This window comes from Pelodiscus sinensis, chromosome 7 (genome assembly GCF_052426305.1).
Source record: "Pelodiscus sinensis isolate ZL-2025 chromosome 7, ASM5242630v1, whole genome shotgun sequence".
NCBI lineage: Eukaryota > Metazoa > Chordata > Testudines > Trionychidae > Pelodiscus > Pelodiscus sinensis.
Window position 1 is genome coordinate 36374588 of NC_143058.1, and position 25679 is coordinate 36400266.

The following is a 25679-nucleotide window of genomic DNA, read 5'->3' on the forward strand; positions in this document are numbered from 1 at the left end:
ACCAACCGGCAGCGCCCCAGCTGCTCTGCCACAGGCGTCAGGAGAAAAGCCTAGTCTGCTGGGGGGGGGGGGGCGTACTAGCTGCGCCCCCCCCCCCCACCCCAGCAGACCAGGAAGACGCGGGCGGCGGACCGAGACACACCGCGGTCCTGCTGCCTGGGTCCTCCGCGGCTTTGCTCCCAGTCTCCCTCGTCTGCTGGAGACCAACAGACCAGGGAGATGGGGAGCAAAGCCTCTGAGGACGCCGGCAGCGGGACAGCCGCGGGGCGTCTGGGCTGCCTCGCTGCCCGAGCCCCCCCGCGGCTTTGCAAAGCCTGGGCTGCCCCACTGCTGGCTTCCCCGAGGCTTTGCAAAGTCGCGGGGGGGGGGGAGGGAAGGCTTGGGCAGCGGCTTTGCTCCGCGTCTTCCTGGTCTGCAGACCAGGGAGACGCGGAGCAGCTTTTCTCGCCCGGAGTACACGGGCAGTGGGACCGCGAGGTCCCGCAGTCCGTGTACTCCGGGGCAGCCCCGTTCGTAACTGCGGATCCGACATAAGTCGGATCCACGTAAGTCGGGGACTGCCTGTATAGCGGTCAGTAGATTTCTGGCATAGAGTGGTATTAATATGACTAAGAGATATTTGTTTCAATTGGTAGCACTCCCTATTATTTGCAGTGAGTACTAATGAAGGAAAGCTGTACTATCCTTTATGAAGCTCTCATACCTGTCCTCGGGGGAGAGCTGAGGCCCATTGAAAAAAAAAAAGGTTTCTACACAAGAGATTATTTTATCATGGTTGCTATTTTTTAATGTTTCTTTAATGTGCTTCCCCTGGCATAAATAAGGAAGGAAAAGTTACTTATCACTTCTATAGCTTTCAGCATATCTAATTATTGTCGTCCTACACCTAAAAACACCACTGTAATGGAGATAATCCTATCAATCACACGAGGTGGAGGGATCTGTTTGAGTAAATGAGGTAAGGCTGTACTGTTTTCAAAGTACACGTTTGTGAAAACTGCAGCCTTGTTTCCACTAGAAGCCAGTCTGTCTCTTCATGGAGATGGAACACTAATGCTTCTTTGAGTTTGTTTCCTCCCTGGATTTTAATCTGACTACTTCTAGATTCACACCTAAGATTACTAACCCGTCATGCACATGTAATAACTACCTGATAGGTAAGAAACCCAGTGTGCTAAATGTCATATAGTAATGTCGTAGTTTGTTACACAATACTACCAAGGGCTAAACAAACACAATTGTGAAAAGGGTGGAAATTCTGCATTGGATTAATTTTTCATCATTACAAAAATGTATTTGTTATTGGAGTTTTGACAAAGAACTACAGGTACTGTACAGAACAAAATGCAGGACAATGTAGCACTTTAAAGACTAACAAGATGGTTTATTAGATGATGAGCTTTCGTGGGCCAGACCCACTTCTGGTCTGGCCCACGAAAGCTCATCATCTAATAAACCATCTTGTTAGTCTTTAAAGTGCTACATTGTCCTGCATTTTGCTTCAACTACCCCAGACTAACACAGCTACATTTCTATCACTATTGTACAGAACAAAATATTGATTCTGTCCATACCTATGCCTTTAGTCCATTACAAGTTTGCTGTTCTGGTTTTAAGACAAATGATTTAGCTCTTTCCATACAGGGCACAGAGAGCTCTGCTAAAAGCTACAGCACTGTATGGTCTCTTTATTTTTAATTCTAAAAGGCTCATACTAGTCCTGATTTTTCCAGCATGGAGACTGTTAAGTGGAACATGATAAGTCTGAGAGAATTTTATAGGAAGGTTGTGGAAAACTCTGACACTATAGCACATTTCTATACAAAGACATCATTGAGTCTTTGTTCCCACAGATTGTTAGATGATCAGGTTGCATTATCCTTTTTCATTCATTATCTGTATCTTAAACACTGGCAACCTACCCATGGTGATACAGTTGATGCCTCTCAAAGATTACACTAAGTAACAGTGGCCAAAAATCCTTGCTCATGTTGCATGTAAGCAAACCTGGTTATCTGATTAAGGAGTAAGTGCCACAATGCTGGTGCCCTTTAGGCACTTGTGAAATTTAACCCCACTGTTTTGAGAGGTATCTGTGAAGGACTTTGCAGAGCTTTCCTATAATCAATCTGTGTTTGTTGGCATGGGAGGGTGTTTACATAATCCTACAGAGTAGATCCATCATGTCATCTGATGAATTGAATTGTTCTGAAAAAAATAGTGTTTTCTACAAGAAATGTAATATGTAAGTCTCCCTTATTGCTCTTTTTAGTATAGCTGGTTAAAGGGGGGAGGGGACATCATTTTTGCAGAAGTTTTTGTTGAAAATTTCATCCTGATTTTCAGTAAAAATATTCAGATTTCAGTAAACTTCAGAAAAGACCTCTATTAGCCATCTGAGTTTTTTTGACAGGTTATAATTAGGCATGAAAGGATTTAAATTTTCTTGATAAATATCAATTTCACTGTACATGTACAAACTAACAAAATATTATTGCATCAAAACTGAGAATGTCCAGGAACAAAAATGCTGGTTGAGAACTTAGTTTTAATTAAGGATATTTACTTTGTATATTCGACGACGTGATTTCAATTTATGTTTTAATGGTTATAAAGCTTTTTCTCAACATCTACTGCCATTCAGTAATTGTCTGCCCCCTCCCAATAATTTCCTGCAACTGTCAAAATTTACATGGATAACATCAAAAAGTATGTTTCAAATCCATAATTGTATGCTATTCAGCTAGCAACTCTGTGAATGTATGAGTAACTTATCAATCAGTCTCACTAATATAAGAACCAGATTATATGTGTTACATTTCCATTTTAGAGTGAAAGTAGAAAGTACAAAAAAGGTATTCATTTAAGCACCATAGTTTAAAAAAAGAAATTTGGCAAATGGCATGTAAACATTCTTGTGCTGTAAAACCTGATTTAAAACAAATTTAAATAAAAATTCAATAGTTGCTTGGCAACAGAGATTGTCATAAAAATGGACATGATGTGGTCATTAAGAATTTAAAAAACTGTTTTCAGATGTTCATAAAAATAGTTATATTGGCTCAGTGCAAGTATAGATGAAAGAATCTACTGGAAAAGTGCCATTATTAACAACTTGATAGAGAAATCCCAGTATGGTATGAAATGCCATTTTGGAACTAGGGCAATGAGAAGCATTGCTTAATGAAATGGCTCATATGGGTATAAATATGGCTATGTGCCAGTCCTCCAATGCCATGGTCTTTGTCCGTATACCACTAGGGAAAAGAAAAACAGTATTACACTGTGCAGAAGTTTTGTATAGAGGTAGATATAATTGATACATGCAACATACATAAACAACACATATGTAATCAAACAAATTAACAGAGTTCCAGTGCGTCCGCTGGTTGTTGGAATGATGGTGGAGGCAGGTGAGGCTGAGAAGGGGAACTGATGTGTGGAATGTCGATGAAGTACTGAGCAACTTAGTTATTTCCTTGCTTTATAAGAACATAAGAATGACCATGCTGGACCAGACTAAAGGTCCATCTAGCCCAGTACCCTATCTTCTGACAGCGGCCAATGCCAGAGGGAGTGAACAGAAACAGGTTATCAAGTGATCTCTCTCCTGTCATCCATTTCCAGCCCTTGATAAATAGAGGCTAGGGACACCATTCCTACCCATTTTGGCTAATAAGTATTGATGGACCTAACCTCCATGAATTTATCTAGTTCTTTCTTGAACCCCGTTAAACTCCTTATCTTTGCAACCTCTTCTGGCAAGGAGTTCCACAGGTTGACTATGTGACTGTGCATGAAAAGAAACCCCTTCCTTTTGTTTGTTTCTACCTATTGATTTCATTTGGTGACCCCTAGTTCTTACATGGTGTGTGCTGGTGGGACATACTATCAGCCCTACCTCTGTGCTAACAGGATTTTCTTAGCTTTCTTAGATTTCTTAGCTTTCATATGTAGCATCAAAAAAGGCAAGTAGCTGATGGCTGTGAACAATGAAGAACTCTGGGATTTAACTACAAATTTCAGATGTGGCCCACATACAAGGTATTATCAGAGTGTGAATGTGAAGTATGATGAGCTGTGCTTTATGGAGCTAAAGGAACCCTAAGAAACATGAGGATAACAGGGTGAAATTTCAAAAAGACAAAATTTCCTCTAGGCCCTCTGCAAAAGTTGCCACTTTAACTAAAAAATTATACAGGAAATTACTTTGTCCTCAATTATTTTGCCAAATTTGGTGAATAAATTCAGATCCAGAAACCGGGGAAGAGATTGTCATCCTAGTTTGAGTACAAATCTCAGCACAACCTCACTAAAGCAGTTACTACTTATGCCTCCCTATAATACATGCACATTCTTGAGATGATACAAGTAAGAGCTACATTCTCCTCTCAGATCTGGCAGGTAGATCAGATGAGAGACTGTAACCCTGACAACATTACTTATAAACAGAGAGCCATACCATTGCTTGGAAATCCACCTGGGCATCAACGAGAGCTTTGGAGATCTGTGCTGCTTGTTGAAAGTGAACATTATCTGGGAATAAGAAGAAAAAGGTAAAGCAAACATGGCTTCTGAACCGCTTTGGGGGAAAACAAAACAATGCACAGAACACACAAGCAAGATTGTTTAAGATACATGCCTTTCCTGCACTGCTTGCTAGAAGACAAATTACTTGTGGAAAGCTAAATTATTTTACTGATGTAAATGTAACAGCCTTGCCCCTACATGATTTTGTTTTGTCAGTAGTTTAACTGACAAAAAATGTCTAATTAGCTGCAACTCACCATCTGCTGTTCCATGAATAAGGAGATACTCAACTTGTGTGAAATTTTTGGCTCTGGCCATGACTGTTGAACTCTGAAATTAAAAAAAAAAAAAGTGCTATTGTTCAAGAAATGGTTTGCCAGCAACTGATTTTCATTTCAGTTAACATAACTAGTGGTCCTCTGAATAAAAATAAATAAAATAACATTCAAATGTGTTGTACTTTACATGGGAACATTCACAATGTGATTCTCAATTTGGGATGTTCATGTGCAGAGTGTCTGCAAAGTAACTTGCATTACAACTCCAGAGGGATGGAGTTATAAGAGAGGCCCCCATGCAATGCATTGCCGACATGCTGTTACTAGCTCACAGCCCTGTATTTGCTATGGGTTTCCAGTGCTATGCAGTAATCCATTAAAAAATGTATTACCGTGACAACATTACTTTTTAATGTAGCGTGTACATTAAATGTAGCATTAAATGTAGGGTGTACAGCTATTTCTGAGAGACTGTACAAGAACTTTCCTCCGCAAAACATACACTACTATATATCTATGGCTATCTCAGGATATATAGAACCTCTTATATCTAAGTGACAAATTTAGATGTATACTTATTGGCTACGTCTACACTGGCACCCTTTTCCGGAAATGAACAGTTTTCCGTTATAAGTATTTCCGGAAAAAGCGCGTCTACATTGGCAGGATGCTTTTCCGGAAAAGCACTTTTTCTGGAAAAGCGTCCGTGGCCAATGTAGATGCGCTTTTCTGGGAAAAAGTCCCAATCGTCATTTTCGCGATTGGGGCTTTTTTGCGGAAAAGACTACTGTGCTGTCTACACTGGCCCTTTTCCGGAACAGTTTTTCCGGAAAAGGACTTTTGCCCTAACGGGAGCAGCATAGTTTTTCCGGAAAAACACTAACAATTTTACAGTAGATCGTCATTGCTTTTCCGGAAAGCAAGCGGCCAGTGTAGACAGCTGGCAAGTTATTCCAGAAAAGCGGCTGCTTTTCCGGAATAAGCGGCCCAGTGTAGACACAGCCATTGAGTGTGTAAAAGATGTTTAAAAAATTGAAGGAATATGAAATACAAGAAGAAAATAACACTGAACCAAAGCCATATCTGAAGCTAGGTCGCACTTTGGAAGCAGAAAAATACTGACATGAGAAAGCAGTTACTAAGATTAATAATGGCAAATTTAAAACACTGACTACATACAGTATGTTAACTAGCAATATGATGATTGCTGGGACTTGCAATTACAACTCGAGAATTGCTATAAAGAAAAGAGGAAATTCAGGCTGAAGAAGAGATCATTTATATGTACAAGGAAGGGTATAAGACATAGTTTGGATATGTACATTAAGATCACAATAAAGTAGGCCTAGTGAGAAATATAACATACGCGCAGCTGATTTAAAAAAAAAATGTGAAAGCAAATTTTCATGCATTAACAATATTTAATTGCTCTTTTGCTAATCCTTCTTGAATCTTTTTGTACTACATATATAAAATACATATCATGAGGAGCATACGTGTAAATGCTTGTCTTTTAGTAATGATATATTTTATTTTAATATCTGAGAAAATTAGATCTATAGAAAGAATTCTCATAATTTTAGATCTAAAAGTCAAATGTCACATGCTATGAAGAAACTATAATATGGAGTGTTCCTCATTTACACTTACTCCTGTTTACATTGTTCTATTAAAGTGACCTTAAAGTGGTTTAAGTATTATTTATTCCCACTTTAAGGCCACTTTTTGCCATTATAGTAATGTAATAAAGTTTACCTGCTGTAAATTGCAAATAAACACAAAATAAAATTGTATTGCATGCTCAACAAAATAAACTATTAACTGCTCCAACTTTCACTATCAAACTCAGAATAACTGCAGAAGAGGGATCTGGAAGGACAGATCAAATGTCTGGAAACCAATGACATACTTAAAGCTGGATACAATAGTGCTAGAAACAAGAGTATTATTATTTATTATGTTCATGTGAGAAAAAAACATCCTAGAAAATATCAAAGTTGGAAAGTTGACAGTCATGGCAAGGTAATTCTGCCCGGAGAAACATGAGTACAGTAGCATTGAGAGAGAACGAGAAATAGGAAGCAACGGTCCACTGGCAAAACCAATTAAGCAGCATTCACTGGCTGGAACATTTTCCATAGGCGCAGAGAAGCAGCACCTCCAGCTGATTGTTTAATCATGTTTGGAGCTTCTTTCCAGCAAATCAACCTTTATTATTTATAAAGGAGGTGAGAAGAGGGATCAGTGTGGTATGGGGAAGGAGATGCATGATTTGGTCAGTTATTTCCTTCTGCCTTTACTCTGTGACTTTCAGGCCTTATACTTGATCAACTTTGTAAATCTGACATTAGCTTTCAAACGCCACTTTTCTTAGCCTCTTTCCTCTCAGTGTGAACATTAGACAATATCACTTGTAAATATTCCCCCAAAATTAGAAGAACACAAAACTCATATAACAGCAACTGCTTTCCCAATAGATTATCCTTTAACCCTGGGTATTTACGGTTGGGTGTGGTTGTATTCTGCTTTTACATGCACTGGACCAAACCCAGAGAACAGCCTATGACCTGCTTACTTTGAACAATGGAGGTTTCAAAGTCAGGAACACTCTCAAGTTATATGGCCACCTCTGCAAGACAGCTGATGCATTGAATCAGGGCCTAAGACTCACTTAAGTGTAAATAAATCCAATGTAGCAGCATGGCTACTTGTTTTCATGGGTTGTATTGCAGAAATCACAGTTCTCAGGGCCATGTCAGTGGAAGTGTTCAGCTCTGGGCCACACTGAGCATAACTGGCTTCGCTAAAGATCACACAGCAGTCACCGTTTTATAAGAGCTCAACAAACAAGTTAAGGTTTGGCTGATATCTGAAGGTCTCTCTCCCTTTGGCATATTCTCAGCTAATAGAACAAATGTCAAATCAGTACAAGATGGCATATTTACAAAATTGTACCCTGTTTTGCATAACCTAATGATGCAGCAGTTCTTAAGGACTGAACATTTCAAATCTGCTAGCAAAAGATTGCCAAATCTATGACTGTTTCAAACACTTGCCAACAGCATATCAAATTCAGAGTGAACTGCAAAAAAATCTCCTTCACGAGCTGAACAGTCCCTTTTTGTAAGCTCTAGGCTACTGCTTTCTCTGATTTCTAAGGCTCTGGTTCCTGTCATGATCTCTCCAATAAGCCCTAGGACTTGCCCTAGGTTGGAGGCCCAACTCCTCCTCCCCACAACCACCCCCATTCATCAGCCTAGGGCTTGCACTCTTTGTATTGGTACCCATCTCTCACATGTTACAACTTCCATTAGCTCCAGGGACTTTTCAAGCCTCCATCATTAGACAAGACTCTTTGGCTATGTCTACACTGGCGGCTTATTGCACAAGAACATCTTGTGCAAGTGTTCTTGTGCAAGAAGTCTTGCGCAAGAAAATGTCCACACTGCCATGTGCAAGCTGTGATTTTGCTCAAGGGCGCCCATGGCCCTCTCTTGCGCAAGAAAGCATTTTAGCCATAGGGCTTTCTTGTGCAAGAAATCCCTGCTGAGCATCCACACTGCCCTCTTGCGCAAGAGCTCCTGCACAAGAGGGCTTACACCTGTTAAAAAAGAATGTAGCTTTTGCGCAAGGAGCCGTCTCTTACCATGCCGTACTGTAAATTTCCTTGCACAAGAGCGAGCGGGCAGTGTAGACGCTCTGAGGATTCTTGTGCAAGAACGGCCGTACTTGTGCAATAACCCGCCAGTGTAGACACAGCCTCTAGGTATCCAACAGAACAAAATAGGCCCTATTTTATTCTCATTTTCATGTGTGTAACTCCATTATATAACCTCCACAGAATGGAATAGAACAAAACTGGTCTCCTTCCTCTTTTTGAGCCATACCTCAGCCCTACTCCTGTTGTCTCACACAACTTTGCTACCAGTTCTAGCAATGCTCGCCCCTTTCTTTGTCAACTCTCTTATTTTCATACTTCAAAGTAAAAATAGCCATTACACCTAATTAGCTTGTTAGCAGGATGTGAGTTAAAATCATCCCTCTAGCTTTCTTCTGAGCATCAAAGGGGAACATGCATCTCAAAAATAAGTTCAATTCTAACTATATAGTTGGAACAAATGTTGAGCTGTATGTGAAGGAAACAAGGTGAGAACTGATCCTAATGCTCTAATTAGAGCAGCCCGGTGTTACACACAAGATCAGGGCTCAGCTTCTGGTTCCAGTCACTGTCCCACATGTGAGCAATGGCTTGGCTGTCAGCACTACTGGGGACAGAGCCTTTAGTACTTAGAGGAGAAGGAACTTCGTTTTGTTACTACCTTTCTGGATGATATAAGGGCAGTTTTGATTAGTCTGTATCAGCACTCCTGGACCATAAAGAAAGGGCTTTGAAGGGCTACTTGCTGCATGGGGTCAGCAAAGTTCCAGAAATGAGGTTCTTGGAAGCAGACAAATTCTCCAAAATTAATACCTGGGAGTACTGCATAGGCAAAGGAACAGAACAAATTTTGATTCTCATTGCACACAATGAACAAAGACTTTAGTCAGACTTTTCAACCTTTAGAGCAGTGGTTCCGAACCTTTTCCAGATGAGGACCCATTTTGACAATTCAGGAAGACTTTGTGACCTAAGGCACTTCAAAAATGGGGAGAGGAGAAGGGACAGAGCTACCTGCGGAGACACGTGGTGACCCTTTTGAAATGTAATGGCGAGCCATATTTGGGTCCCAACCCATAGCTTGGGAAACCCTGCTTTAAAAGAAGGTGTATAATGTGGCAATATGATCTGTATCCTCACCCTCTTTTCCATCTAGCCACCATCTTCCCCAATTAGTCCTCTGAGTAACACATTTAAAACCTTTAGCTCTTGGTACTGGCAGTTTCAACATGGCCATTGCCAGTGAGGGATGCAGTGCCAAGAAAATTCGACTCCTGGCATGAAAGGATCAAACAGTCCTCTGGTGCCATCTGTGCCGTGAAGTTGGAGAATGACTTTGTGCACCCAGCATGTAAATGTTGCATTCTGTAGCAAGAATGTGACTTATATTTACATTTCTACCTAGCTGAGCTGCTACAGTTCTCACTGCCTTAAAAGGAACGTACTTGAGAGAAAAAAGGCCAAAAGGAGCGATGCTAGAGCTAACAGCTAGCAAAAAAGCAGATCTGGTCAGGTAAGGAGGCCATAATCGAGCCTGATCTATTCCCCGTAGTAATGGAGCCATGAAAAGTCAGATTTGGTTCACAGTCTCTTCCACCACTTACAGCAGCTTTCAAGTGACCCAGGCCATTGCCACCAGAGAGCTTACATTGACTATATAAATGAGATGGGTCCTCAAAGCAGATATTTCAGTGTATCTGAATACTGTAGTTCACGGCATAATCACTGCATCTCATAATGAGCACAATTTACCATTCTTTTCCAGTAACCCAGCGGTGGTTTAAGACTAATTGTGTTCTGAACTCACCAAAATGAATAACCCTTCACTCCCTGTCTCCAGATGCACACTTCCCCACTCTAGTTCCTCTCACAATGGGCTCCTTGATTCTCCCGTATCAGCTCCTCCCAACAAACTCACTCTGGGAACCAAATTCATGCCTAAACTGCTGAGGTGATCAGGGCTAAATAGATGCATTGCTTTCATCTAGGGGCTTGTTATAAATTGGTTTGAGCTATTGTGCCCACAGGCAGCCGTAATATGTGCCTCATTGCCAAGTGCTCTCATAAGCCATTTTGGCAGGTAGGGTATAGGAACACTCCAGCCATTTCTCCAGTTCCACAAGCTATGCTGACTCTACTCCTACCAGAGAATCCCCCTACATCTGTGCAAATCCCTGGAATTAATTTATAAAGATGTTTTATGCCCCCCTAATGCTTGTTATTGGGTGGTCAGCGGTGGTCCTATCCCTAGTGTAATTTAGTGAAGGCTTAGAGCTCCCCCTCCCCACATCTCTAAGGGATTATTCAGGCTGCTGGAGATAGCTGCTCTACAGGGCAATGTGGTCCTGATGATTTCCTTATTCAAAAAAAAGAATCCATGTACACCATGAGCTGGGGAAGGTGGCCTAAAGCAGTATTTCTCAACCAGTGGTACGAGTACCCTCAGAGGCACTTGAGAGAAGTCTGGGGGGTATGTCAACACACTGAAATTTGGAGAAAAAAATCAGTTACATTCTATAGTGCTTTATTATTTTTGTATTTTTTATACCCAGAAATGTCATGGCCCTCCCGGCTACAATTAAGTTGTTTAAACAAATGTATTGCAATGGTAGAAAAAAATGTTGCATGTCTGAAAACTGTAGGTACTGGGGGTACTTATAAATATTTTTTTTTTAAAGAAGGGGGTACTTTATACGAAAAGGTTGAACAACACTGGCCTACAGTGTCTAGGCTGACTCAATGACTATTCCACTGTGCTAGGGAAACCCCAGTTCTGTGGTTAGGCCAGAACTATAACAATTTTGTGCTGACAGAGTAGGGTCCAAGGCCCCTGGATTTCGTTTCCCCACTGCAGAATCTGAGGATTCAATTCAACCTCAGTAGTGTTTAATCCAACAGGAGGAGTGCTGCTCTCTTGAAAATGCATTGCAAGTCTTTGGAAAAAATCAAAACCAAAACTAAACAAAAATACAGAACTGTTTCTAACTCTCTGAAGCATGGAGAAAAAAATTAAAAATTTGAAGTGAAACATACAGACTCAGAACCAGAAGGCATATTAAGAAACTACCTATCTATCTATCTCATTACTTTTAAGATAATTTCTCTTTTTTTTTTTTTTTTTTTTTTGGCACCCGAGTCACGATTTTTGACAGCTGGAGGTCTGCAATACTGCAAGAAAGTGTTTCTTAATGTTTCATGACATTGCACTTTGTCTGTAGTTTTATAAAGAAACTCACAGTATTAGAGTTATTGTGACTGTCTAGGGTAAAGGAGTCCTAGGAGTTTTAATTTAATTTTCTTCCGGCCCATGACAGTTTTTGTGGCATGACACAAGGATGGATTCACTCTAAATTTAACACCATCTACACAAATAATCTGGAAAATGCATGTTTTAAAACCTCAGAAGACCATAGTGACTTCATTTTGATTGAATGTGTTTGTTTAAGACACAGCATAGTCCCCCACTAGCAGATCATATTTTTAAATTGAATCAATTCCTTGATAACTGAAATAATACCATGATTTACATTCTTTGATGACATCTTGTAAAATGTCCAAATCAAACAGATTTTTTAACATATAGTGTATTCCTGGGGTCAGTGGTAACAACTTAATTCTAAATCCAGGAAGAAGTAACACTAGAACTCCTAAAAACACAGTGTAGAACAAATTGTCTTGTTAATAAGTAACTGAAGAAGTTATTCTGGATTAAATTGGAAAGCATTAATAACTTCAGGGACAAAATGTGCGTCAGGGACAAAATATATTTTAATCATGTTAAAAAGGAATTAAGCACTATCTTCTTACCTCATAGTTTTTCAGATTATCACTTGCTACAGGAAGACCCATATAACGCTCTGTATATATTGAATCTGTAAGATTAAAAGTGTGAATACAATATAGTAAAAGGCTTCTATTTTTGTAAGCGCTTTTGTCTACCTGAAAGTCCACATGTTCTGTAACTCAAAGACATATGGAATGCATTACCATTTCGGAAAAAGTCACCATTTTACCTGATGAATTTCACAAGGTATCCATAATCATTAAGAATATTTAATGTTGCTGTTGCCATGGACACCTGAATGCTGAATATTAATAATCACCTTGTATCAATGGTACATTACATGTTATGCTTTCAGTAATCATAAGGAAATTGCTGAGATTCTAACATTTACTGATTTCTAAAAAATCATCCAGATAAATGGTCTAAGGTATTGAGAACTTAATGATCTTAAGAAAGGAAACTGCCAAAATTGGCTTATTTTCTGATGGATGAATTAGGCCTTATTTGCTTTATCTTTATCTTTGTATTGAGTATCTCATGTTTTCTAGAGAGCTACATGTTTTCTGAATTTTTTTAGATGCCAGAGTTGTTGCCTTTTTCTATGCTAAAATCCACAAACTGAGGTGCAATACTCACATTTCAATCTCTGTTTAACTAGTGATTACTCCAATTATGATAGAGAACCACCTGCATTCAAATTGCTTTGTAATTCCACTGTGTCTTTTTCAATGAGCTAGTAAATTACAATCTGGAATTTTAGTATTTCTCTGATTGCCACTCTTTGAATAGGATTGAAATGGAATATCTGCCCTAAAAGGTCATGACAATTTGAGTACAGCAACTACAGGCAACTGAAAACTGTAAAATAAAATAACACTAATAAAACTTTCTGGGCTCGAGGATTTATAGGACCAGATCCAACTCAGTTTAAAAACTCCCATTTTAGCTCAAGACTACTATCTTGATATTGCTCCTTCTAATAAACAAGCTCCTACAAGCAGTTGTAAGATAGATAGATATAAATAAGCTTTTTGTAAAAATAAACAGAACCTTGCAATAATCTGTTTTCAATTCTCCACTTTTTTCATATGACAGTATTAAAGTACCAATCATGAACAAATCAATGTACAGAAATCAATCTAAATTGGAAACACTCCTTTTACTAGCATGTGATCACAGCATTGTTTTTTGTTTGGCTCTACGAGTTATCTGTATATACAGATTTTATTTTCCAGAGAGCCATTTCTTGAGTTTTGAGCGATTTCTTCAGAGAATGAACTACAATTGTAAAATGTGAATATTACACATCCAAGGCAAATAACTTTGAGGCAATTCCCAGCTGTTGCTTAAAAATACTCTATGTCCCTTTAATAGAAACATTTACAATACACATGTTGTTATTCTTCCTATAGCTCAATCCTGTAAGCAAAGTAGTAATTTAAAGAAACAAGTACCAATAGTAATGAATTTTATGACATTCAATAGTCATTTCTCAACACTTTAGAACACATGGCAGTTTATGAATGCAAATGCAGACATTTACATTACATTTACATTACAGTAGTATTGCAAATATTACAGTAATTCTGTGCTTTATAAAGGTTAAATATATTATCTTTAATTCAGGCTCTTTTAAAATGAAAAACAGAATATGGAGAATTTGCAATACCGAACACCCCACCAAAGCAGACCAAATGACATTTATGACAGATTATCCAGTTAATAGACAAAGTCTTATTGTATGACTCAGCTCTCTGCAGCATGTCATAGGAGAATATTTGCAACTGGGAAGCCATAACGTACCATAATATTGCCACCGCGACACGGGGGCCACAGCAATTCCACACTTGAACACTCCACTTCCAGACCCAAGCACCATGGAGGTCACGTAGCCTCCATAAGACTGAGAAGGAAACAAAGCAGTTATTTTCAGGCGAAGGAAGGGAGGGCCCATCTGCTGCACGTATTCAGGCTCTGTGGTTTTTATATTGAGACCTCCATCCCAAGGTAGGTACTCCCCCTGGAGCAGTAATATCAAGACCAAGCTTATGACTTGGAGAGTGACAGTCCCCATTTCAATCTGCTCCAGGGACCAGGTAACAGCACACTGACTGCCCTTTACTATGGGCAGATGAGAATCTTACAAACTAGATGTTTAAGTACCTGATAAGCAGGCAGCAAGATACTTAAAAGGTGTTACTTGCTGCTACAAGTGATTGCACTGATAACAGTTTAGAGGCCAGTTTTGACAATTTCCTCTCAACGTTTAAAGAGATAAGTAACTTTAGAGACTTGTCCCTATATGGCAATGGGATAACAATGGACTAACCCTCATGCAACTGTGAGTCCAGTGACTATCAATGACATTCATAGATGTAGGGACCAACATTATTGAAACCCGTTGCAGGACTGGGGGCCTTCAATCCCAGTAGAGCAAAACACTTATACAGGTTTAAGTTTTAGCACACAACCAGCCTGACAGAAATCAATGGGGCTATCAATGTGTGGCAGAATGACTGAGCTAATGGGAAGTTCTGCAAGAAGTGTGGTCTGCTATGTAGTCCATGTGCCCAGAGCTAGAGAAATGAAAGCAGTGTGCACTGATCTGCACATCCACCTTGGTACACCTTGTACATCAGTCCAAGGGAAAAAAGAGGAAGCAGATTGACTGTCTCTCTAGTTCCTTCTCTTCAGGGAATCAGAGAAGATCCAAAGCAGAAGGGAAGGAGGCCAGGCAGTGGACTATAGAAAGGGTCCACACATCTCAAAAACCTACCAGTTATAGGTCAATAATGTCCCATTTTTGTCCTGTGATGGTCCCTGTTGTAGTCCATGGAGGGTGACCAACAAGCAGTAACTAATTATAAGAATGCAAGAATGTAGGTGGTAAAGCTGAGTAGAAGACCACCATTGCAAAGAAGGCACCAGCAGAGAAGTTCTGCACCAGAGCATAATGTCTTGTGAACGGAGCCCCACATGTTCAACAAAGGGGCATCTCCTGAAGAGATGCCACAGTCATTGCGTGTTCTCTGGGGGAATAAACTCTCAGTCCAGGGGGGAGAAGAGAGAGGTGTGGTAGCTGGTAGAGTAGAATTCAGCCAGAGATCCATTTGACAATTAGCTAGGTGAAGATGACAGGCCTCCTGGCTCTCTCTGCTATAATGATGAACAGCCTCAGGTATTTCCTGATTGGTTTTGTTCTCTACAAGTAAAAGGCCAAAGCCTGCCAAAAACTGAGGGAGTGGAGTCTTCATTCTTCTGAGGAATCATGTGGTTTTGGAAAGTACAAAGGTAAGTAAGCTGATTGGTGGTTAAGGTGAAATTCTGAAATTCTTCTGAGGGTTAATTTGGGATGTAGAAACAAAACAACCTTCTCCTTATGAAATATGTAAATATCATCACTACAAGCTTGCCAAGAGTGCATGGCTGTGGTGATGGCTATAAGGAAAGTGACCTTCATGGAAAAAAGAGACACGCAGCAAGAAGTTAAATGTTTGGAGGGCAGCCTTGTGAGCTATGGCTGAAGATCAGGTAAGTAAACAAACTGGAGCAGCCTGGTAGCAGCTATTTCAGAGTGGGTCCACTGTCCACTTTGAGAAACACTACACTAGAGAACATATCAGCATCTACTAAAAATTGGACATAGCCATGACTTATCAGTTTGCTTCTCTCTATGCAAGTTTGGAAATGAGCTCTGTCCTGTTGCAGAAGGCTGTCAACAAATTCTGCAAACCAGGCATAGTTCAGGGCATCATATTTAGCCATTAGTGCATGGTAACTGCCTATCCTGAAGTGGAGGTGTTTGTTTTCGCTATCCCTAGGAGTAGACTGTGGAGGTTGCTTCTAGCCCTTCAGAAGCAGCTCAGACCACCAGTGAGTTGGAAGCAGGGTAAAAAAGCCAAAGATTCTGCCCCTTTGGCTGACATGTAGTAACCTTCTCCACCTTAGTGGGAGTGCAGGGGAAGGGAGTGTATCAAAACTGTCCCAACTGGCTCCAGTGTGTCTTTATTATTAAAGAAAGCTATAGTCTGTAGATTCCAGATAAGTGGAGGATGTTTAAAAGTTTGTGCTGGGTGTCCAGGACCTCTTCGAGAAGAATCCAGAGTTCTCCAGCAATCCTGAGGTGGTGGTCCTGGACTGTCTGAAGCCATTGGGGGTGAAAGAGATGTAGAGGTCACTGCTTCCTCTGTAGTATGGGGCACAGGTCACTTGCGGGAGGATTCTCTGCATCTTGGGGTCTTTAAACCATCGTTTGAGGACTTCAGTATCTGAGATATAGGTGAGAGGATTATTCTAGCAGTGGGTGGGTAAGATTCTGTGGCCTGCATTGTGCAGGGGGTCAGACTAGATGATCATAATGGTCCCTTCTGACCCTAAAGTCTATGAGTCTATGAGATGAAGATAGCTGTCCTAATGGTTCTGGAGGTACTGCTGGATCTGGTACATAATATTCTTCTTTCTATGCAGGATCCATAGGCAGATGTGACCCTCCTCTTAGAAGGGAGGCAAGGGGTGACTCCCTAGCACAGTGGTTCCCAACCTTTTTTATGCTGAGGGCAGGAAAACCTATTAATAAACCTTTGGCAGACTGGCACTGTTGTATTTCCATATTCATTATACAAATAATGAATATGCAAATTTTCAAATAAAATGTTACTGGTCTGTCAAAAGCCCCAGCCCCTAAAGCTGCTGCGAACAGCTGTCTTCACATCCCCATCCTTCCGCCTTAGAGCCCCCCCCCCCCCCACCATAACCCCCATGTGCCAGCCTCCTGTTTTGGGCCACACAGCCCTGCAGCTCCAAACCTTGGTGTCAGCTGCCACCTGCCATGCAGCCCCTGCCTCAATGCGTCCTCAGCTCCAGCCCTGTCTGCCACATGGCCCCACTCCTGGGAGGTGTGCGCATGGTGGCTGGGGCCAGGACCATACTACTAAAAATAGCAACATGGCCCCGGCTCCAGTCCCAGTACATGGCTCATGCTGCGCCATGTGCCGGGACTGGAGGCAAGGTTACAGTGCTATTTTTAGTACTGTGGTCCATCCCCAGCAGCCACCATGCAGATGCGGCCTCAGCTGCTCCCAGCGGTGGGGCCATGTGGCAGACAGGGCCAGAGCCAAGACTGGAGCTGGGACAATGCTGCTATTTTTAGTACTGTGGCCCGGGCTGCAGCTCTCGTAACCTCCATGTGGGCTATGTGGTGGCTGCCCAGCTGCTCCTGGGGTGGGGCCGGGTGGCCCTGCCTCTGAGAGTAGCTGGGGCTGCAGCTGCGTGGCTCTGCTGAGGTGGTAGGCAGGGGAACCCTGACTCCAGCCCCAGCCAGCAGTTCACAGCCTGGCAGTGGGCCATGGATCACAAGCTGGGAACCGCTACCCTGACAGATCAGATTGAATCTGCAGGAGGGTATTGGTCCCAAGGCCAATAGGAAGGATCAGTAGGTGATTTTGGAGGCCCCTATAGCATGGGGTATCAATGACTGAATTACGTGAAGCAGAGGTTGGTCCCAAACTTTGCAGGTCTTCTGGATTCAGAGGATATGTAAGATGTGGGGTAGGGGAGAGAGGAGGTTCATCAGGTGGATTGTAATCTTCAGATGAAGAGAATCATAGAATACTAGGATTCTAGGACTGGAAGGGACCTCGAAAGCGATACCAGTTCTGGTATTGGTACCGTGGGAGCATATGTGATGGGAGACAAGCTCTTTTTGGTGGCTACCTCGCTTGGTGGTGATGTTACATCTCTGGAGATGGAGGGGCTCAATGGAGAAGGGGATTTCAGATCTGGGACTGTGGAGTGAAAAAGTCCTGTGGAGTGGCAACAGATTCAGATCCCCAGGGTGAGAGTCATTCTATGTGTCCAAGACACTGGAGTGCAGGAAACTGTGAAGCTGCTGACAAAGATGGTGCTATAGATAGGCAAAGTTTATGATGACTGGTCTTCATCATGGTGTGAAAAACAACAGCCTCTCTCTCTCTCTCTCTCTCTCTCTCTCACTCACACTCACACTCACACTCACACACACACACACAGCATTGCTGTGCACACACACACACACACACAGCACAGCACAGCAAGTCACAGCACTGTAAAGTACCTGTGTGAAACAGGCTACAGCGCAGGGAGCTGTGTTCCCAGCACTGTTAGCTGCTCCCCTCATGGGGACAGCTCTCTTCAAGGGCACCTGCCGTGGTAACACTTTCAGTTACTTGCAGCACTGCTGCAGCTGCACTCTAAACCTGAAGTGTAGACATAGCCTACGAGAGCAATAAAATACTCACCTGTAAACTGTAAAAACTATTTACAACGTTAAATCCATTGTTATTTTATAGAGCCACAAACACTGGAGGTTCTGACCTAGACCATGGGGCAGCGAGAAGACAGCGAGATGATTAGCTCACTCTGTCCTTCATCCCATTAGACAGAAGCAGGAGGTGAGCCAGGATTCATGCACAGTTCAATGGACACTTCTTTCAAATTTTCCCACCTCACATTCATAACCCATAGTGGACTACAATAGGGACCCTCAATCAAAGAATTATAATTTAAACCCATGCTTTAAAATTAGCTGAAGGAGATTATTAGTGAAGAGCTGCCAATTTAACTCTGAAAATTAAGTTCTTTTTAGTCCATAGGATGTGTTCAAAAGCAGCAGCAGCAGCAATGCAGACTTCCTTGTATTATATGTATTGTGCATAGAATAAAACACACAAAAGTTACACCTTTATAATTGCCCAACAGAGATTCATCAAAGTAATCTGAATACTCACCCAGCCCCAAATAGCTATTCTGTTCTTATCCACAAAGCTCATTTCAGAAAATTTTCTAAATGCAAACAAAAATCAAATAAACACTTGTAGACTGCAGAGATTTTAGAATAGTAGTAATCACATGCAATTTACTGTTTTTTGATTTGCTGAAATTTTAACTTATACAACTAGGTTTGGATCATTTGGTCCAGTGATTGCTTGAGACAGAATTTAATGTTTCACCTTTTTCTGACCTTCATAAAATTTGCTGAGTCTGAAGATTTTTGTGTGTTGCTGACAGAAAACAAAACCTGGCAACTTTGTTTAAAAAAATGCTCTGCTGAGATTTAGTCTAGGTGATTTTTGTTATGATATTGGCAGTCTCGAATGTATGGAATGGTAAGGGGAGGGAGTAGGGATTACATCTGGAAATTTGGCTGTATAGGAAAGCTAAAGGCTGAAAAAAAATCCATGAAACTCAATTCACTGAAATTCCTTTTCAACAATCAAGTTCACCTCTCAGTGATACTGGTGTAATCTCATAGATGCCATTTACTTCAATTAGGTCCACCAGTACAAGCTCAATGGTGAATACTACAGGTGCAAATGCTGATTAGCTCGGCACATACAACTAGATGTCAGCCTTGATAAACTGAACATAATAATTTGTTTTAAAAATAGTCTTCTTTTTGTGCTCCATATAAATAAGTAAGTGATCACCTGTCAACAGCTAAATATTAGCAAGATAATGATTAGGAGATGGTATATAATGAACATCCAAGTTTGGAAAATCTCCCCTTAAGTGATGACTAGCAGAGAGTGACAAAAGGAAGTGTCAGCCCAGAGTAGAACTTGGGTCTCTATGTTACATATAGATTATCTTTTCTTTTCCATAATATTGCAGTGTTTTTTCTGATGAAGCAGAGCCTCCCTTCTCTGGATGTTATGATATTCCTTGTTTGATTTATACATGTACTAACAACGTAGACTGACTACTGCTCAGTAGATAAAATTAAATAGTATTTAACTACAGTTTTTTATACAAATTTCAGTATAACCATTTGAAAAACCTATTCCTTCCCCTTCCTCGATTTGTATGAGTTACTTATTGAATAGAAAGAAGAATGTCTTGTTTTATCACTTTTACAACTTCAACAGGTGGGTCATCAAGGAAGTGTTATAGTATTTAATGAAACAGTCCAGTATGTGCTTACCTAGCTGCTGAGATTTGATCCTCTACTTCATATGTTCCCAGTCTTCGATTTATTGCATGCATAATTTCGTCTCCTTGGTAGCCACTTCCTCTGCCATCAAAGCTAGCCACAATGATCTGTTCTGTACTTGCAAGGTATGTAGCCCAATTGATACGGAAGGCATAATCTACTTTCTGACTGCAGGGCCCTGCATAGCTGTGAAAGAATCCCAAGGGAGACAAACATCTGCTGTTCATTTATTCACTCATCAAGAACACGTGATAGTCATTGCTGAAAATAATAAACAGGAAAACTTAATAACTAAACTGAGCATCAGAAATGTGTGAAACCCATCCACTGCTTACCTCAAATCCCTGCTTTTACTGGGTAAGAACAGCAGTCTTAGTGGAATTATTCAAATGAGTGAGCAATGCAAGAACTGGACCTTCTTTAGGAATGTGATTGCTTTGCACTACAGTAACAACCTTGAAATGATTTTTAATAAGGGATTAAGAATCTGAAGCAAACTCCCTTTCTTTGTTTTGTCACTTTAGTTCAGTCAAACAATAGCATCACTTTGAAACAATCTATTTCTGGTACTTTGTTTAAATATTATTCATTATTTGTCTCATTAAAATGTTAAATCAACAGTAAACAGCCTTTACTTGTGAAAACAAAATAATCCATGTTGTTTCACCACACTTTCAGTGACTTATCAATGAGATTTAAAAACAAACAAAAAACTCCCCACCCCATAGAACTCCCAGGCTGGTGACTGGACCATGTGAGTGGCACTTCTTCATATCAGTGGGCTGCAAGATTGTCGTAATCACAACATGCTAGGGTTTTGCTAGCCCTAGCTAAATGCTCTTGCACACGTAGAATTTACGAGGTGTGCCAATTGAAGCATAGCAACACTTTGATTGGATGCAGAGGGAGTGCATGGTTTTCACAGTCAATATTGTGTGCAATCAGCATGCACTTTACTTCACATGCCCTTGCTTTAAGTGGATGTCACTTTAGTACTACCAATGGGAAAAAAATATGCAGATGAAAACTAGTGGAATCTGGCAACCCTGCACATGGGCAATGGTAAACAAAATATCTCAAAGGCTACACATAGATGGTTGCCCACTACTGCTATAGACTAATCCACTGGTCCCCAATCTCTTGGGGATGCCGGGCGCCTGGGGGCAGGGCCGTGCATACGCCACACACCCAGGGCCCGGGGCACAAGAATGGCTTGGGCCGGCCCTGATCACTCGGCGGGCGCACGTAAATGCCCTGGCGGGCGCAATGGCGCCCTCAGGCACCGCATTGGGAACCACTGGACTAATCAAACTATTTCTCATGAAGGCTGGGAAGGAAGAAATGAGAAATTTTTGTTATTGTACTTTCTAGTTTTCTAAGTACTTTGGAGGCACGCAGGTACTATGGACACGGGGGCTGCATAAGTACTCACATAGATATGGTTAGATAAAACAGATAGTATCTCCTTTATATATCTATCATTCTGTTTCTGAAAGGACTAGATGACAGTTAATGAGAGCACAGGAGTTTTGTTTTGAATTTTAACACGTGAAGAGGATTTACTGTTTATTACAACTGTAAGTAAGCAAACAGTGAATAATTCTAGCCAATGATACTAAATAAAGAAAAAGAGGTAACTTTTCTATGTTGGGAGAAAATCAATAACTCCTAAATTATGCTAGTCTCCTTGTGAAGCCAGTTTTCAGTAAACTGAATAGCAAATTTCAGTAATTCTCAATATAGAAATAATTAATGAAAATACATTAGTATGAGCAGAGAAAATTGAGGAAGAAAATGAACAAAGAACCTATATACAAGATCCAGTGAAAGTGCCTTATTTTTTATGCTTATGAATTCTTTAGCCTGATTTTTCTATTCATATAGGACACATCTACACAGCAGCATTATTTCGGAATACCGGACATTATTCTGAAATAACGTATTGTGTGTCTACACAGCAAGCCAGTTATTTTGAAATAAATTGGAAATAATGGGCTTCTTACTCTAACTTCTGTAAACCTCATTGTATGAGGAGTAAGGGAAGTTGGAGGAAGAGTGCTCTATTTCAAAATAAGTGCTGTGTAAATGTGTCCAAATTCAAAATAAGCTATTTTGACTTAAGCTATGCAATTAGCATGGCTCAAGTTTGAGTAGGTTATTTCAAGTTTAGCCCTGCTGTGTAGATGTACCCATAGGAATGATCACATGCCTGTACAATATAGTACAGTTTTCTTACATACTCCTAACCTACCTGAAAAGCACATTTTTGTGGAGTTTTGGAACCAGCAAACAGACAAAAATAAAGCCATAATTTTCTAGTCAGTTGCCTGTAATATGTATTATTTGCCCAATCTGAAGTCCACTGCAGTCAGTGAGAGTCTTCAATAGGTTTTGGATCAGGCTGCAAAAGGGCTATGGTCAGCTGTTTTCAGAATAGAGCCTGGTCCTCTACAATAAGGTGTTCCCCAAATTCCTAGGCTATGTCTACACAGCAGTGTTATTTTGGAATAACTTACGTTATTTCGAAATAACAAAGAGTGAGTCTATACAGCAAGCCTTTATTTTGAAATAATTTAGAGATGATGGACTTCTTACTCTGACTTCTGTAACCCTCATTTCACAAGGAGGAAAGGAAGTCGAAAGAAGAATTTTCTTTGACTTCCTGCTGAGTAGACAGTGCCAAAAGCCAAATTAAGCTATTTCGACTTGAACTGTGCAATTGATGTAGCTGAAGTTGTGTACCTGAATTCGACTTTTGCCCTGCAGTTTAGATGTGTCCCTACTGATTTCAGTGGGAGCTGAGGATACTCAGCACCTCATGGAAAAGGCAGAGGATATTATAGAAAGCATATCCAGTGTCATAAGCAACAGATACCCTTGTTAAACCTTACAGCATCTGACAGTGCACGTGCTTAGAAGGACCAATGTAGAGCAAAGCACATAACATTCTACAGGAAGCTGTAAGTCACAGTGGTTTCTCTCTCTTTTAAACCCACTATTAGAGGCTAGTTGTGTGTTTTATGAAGTTATTAGAAGTCTCAGAAAGAAATGAAAGTGATTACATTGCTAATATACTTGAAGACTTACACATCAAGGAGAAGCGGGTATTTTTTTGATGAATCAAAATGGGGAGGTAAGATCATCTGATACCACAGTGCTAAAAGTAAAGAAAAAACAAGTTTGCAATATAATATAAGCTGTGCGATGGAATAACTTACAGGCTCACTGCTCACATAACCAGTAAAATAGATCTGGGACATCTCTTACTTTAAAAAAAATATAAAGAATATTTTATGCAAAAATGCCCTAAAACAAATTAGTCTAGATTTAAATTTACTAGTTTATTTAGACTCAGACTTTTTCAATCTCAATTCAGATTTTCAAACCATGAAGAAATTAAGTCACTAGAAATTCTGAAACTGGTAGTTAGGGTTTAAAAAAAACCAACTTAATATGTTTTCTGTGGTTAAGATTCTACATTTAATGGGGAAGTCTTGACAAAGTGGTATGCTGCCAGTCTGGTATTTAGTTCAAAAAATGTTTTTCTAGTCAACTTTCTATCCCCCATATCCCAAATAAGACAGAAAACTGAGTGAAAAATACGAACTTCCCAGGTGTGTGTGTAACAACGAACACTGTTCAATAGCCTACAGACAAAATTTTAGAAATACATTTTATTTTATTTACATCACAGGAAATAGTAATGCAATTAGATGTTGTTTTCCCTTTTTGAACTGTGATGGAAGAGGAGGGCTGAGAGTTAACCAAACATATTAAGTGAAGACTGTGAATGACATAGGGCAAGGCTACTCAACTTTGGAAGCCACACGGGCCACAATGATACTCACAAGACATGCCAGGGGCCACAACTTAAGTGTGGTTGCATATACATGCAAATATATATGCAGATATATACAAATAGCTTCTTTCCATGTATCTCTGCAAAAGCAAATTCCATCTTCCAAATAGGGTTGAAAACCCTGTGTTCATCCAACAAGTGTCTCTTCTTTGTTGCCAATTTTAATGCTTCTTAATAAAAATAAAATTGTATACCAGTGTTTTGGGTGTTTAGCTTGAAGTTTCAGGTTGTGCGTTTCTTGTAGTGATTTTACTGTAAAAACAAAAGTTCCCAAGCCAGAGCGCTCCAACCTGCAGCAGGCAGGGAGCTGGACGACTCAGGCCAGCCACAAGAGGCAAAAAAGGAGAGGTTCCTGGAAGCCCCATCCTGGATTCCCACAGGGCTGACGTCCCCACATGGGCGTCTGTTGTTCTGTGCAGGATGGAGGCAGGGCTGCCCAGCCGTGGTACCAGACTCAGACATGGACAGTGTGAACCAATCAGCACCTCTCAGACACTGCCCACAAGGCTAAGCAGCCAGCACTTCCCACAATGCCCCAGCGCTCTTGGCACCTCCTCCCTAGGGGTCAGAAACACTGACAACCTGTACCCATCCACTTGCGTCTATGAATGCCCACTCCACCTGGGAGATGCCTTGCTGTTATGAAGTGTATTCCCAGTGGAGGTCATGTTCAAAGGATCCCACCCATGGGCCACATGTTGAGCCCCGTGTAAACCCAAACCGCACCGTGGACCACAAACAAATGGGCTGCGGGCCACATGTGGCCAATGGGCCACATGTTGAGTAAACCTGACATAGGGTTGCTCTAGACTTCATGGTTTGCTTGTTCACTGAAGGATTTTACAAGAATGGATGTCGTGCAAAGGTCACTAGGAATGTGGTGTGTTCTAATGGTTAGAGTCTAAGGCTACATCTACACTGCAACGCTATTTCGGGATACCGGACTGTCCTGAAATAGCTATCCCATGTCTTCACATGCTCATTATTTCGGGCTCGTTATTCTGATGTCCTTGTAAACCTCTGGGACATTTCAGAATAGAGCTTTATTTCAAAATTTGGCACTGTGCAGATAGCTTATTTCGTCATTTGGTGCTATTTCAAAATAGCATTGAAATAAGATACACAGTTTATGTAGCTCAAATTGTGTATCTCATTTTGAGTTACGGTGCAGTGAAGGCACACCCTAAGTGTTTCAGGAATTTGTAGCTCTTGGACTACATATGATGTTAATACACAGCTGTGCTAAGAGGCATTCAAAAATTAAGATACTGGGTCATGTGTTGTTGAAAGTGAGTTTTTCATCTTTTGCTCTGTAGATGAATGAACAGACATCTTCATTCATATGTACAGACACATGGATTTAAGAGGGCATTTGGATTTGAAGTTTAAATTAACGGGATTTTTTTTTCTGCCCAGTCCTACACAAAGAAAGAAGAAAAAGTTCCCCTTACCTAACAGCTTCTACCCTGAAGAGATGAAGTAGTAAGAGGAAGAAGGAACAAAAAGATGAACACACAACTGATAGCAGGAAGATCATCTTTAAACCTCCATCTTCCTTGGTCATTCCCATCTTTTACCTTATTAAAAGTGTTATTAGAAATAAA

General features: G+C 40.7%; 1 protein-coding gene across 1 annotated transcript in view; it reads right to left on the reverse strand.

Moving 5' to 3' along the window:
* Nucleotides 1-2397: 2397 nt before the first annotated feature.
* Nucleotides 2398-25679, reverse strand: part of DPP4 (dipeptidyl peptidase 4) — a 76188-nt gene continuing 52906 nt past the window's right edge. The window contains exons 19-26 of the mRNA XM_006114841.5: nt 23304-23373; nt 20208-20402; nt 19015-19069; nt 14054-14153; nt 12274-12338; nt 4788-4860; nt 4463-4536; nt 2398-3257 (exon numbers count right to left, since the gene is read on the reverse strand). Of these exons, the coding sequence (XP_006114903.3) occupies nt 3159-3257; nt 4463-4536; nt 4788-4860; nt 12274-12338; nt 14054-14153; nt 19015-19069; nt 20208-20402; nt 23304-23373 (731 nt within the window). The 3' untranslated portion in view covers nt 2398-3158. The remainder of the gene's footprint in view (nt 3258-4462; nt 4537-4787; nt 4861-12273; nt 12339-14053; nt 14154-19014; nt 19070-20207; nt 20403-23303; nt 23374-25679) is intronic.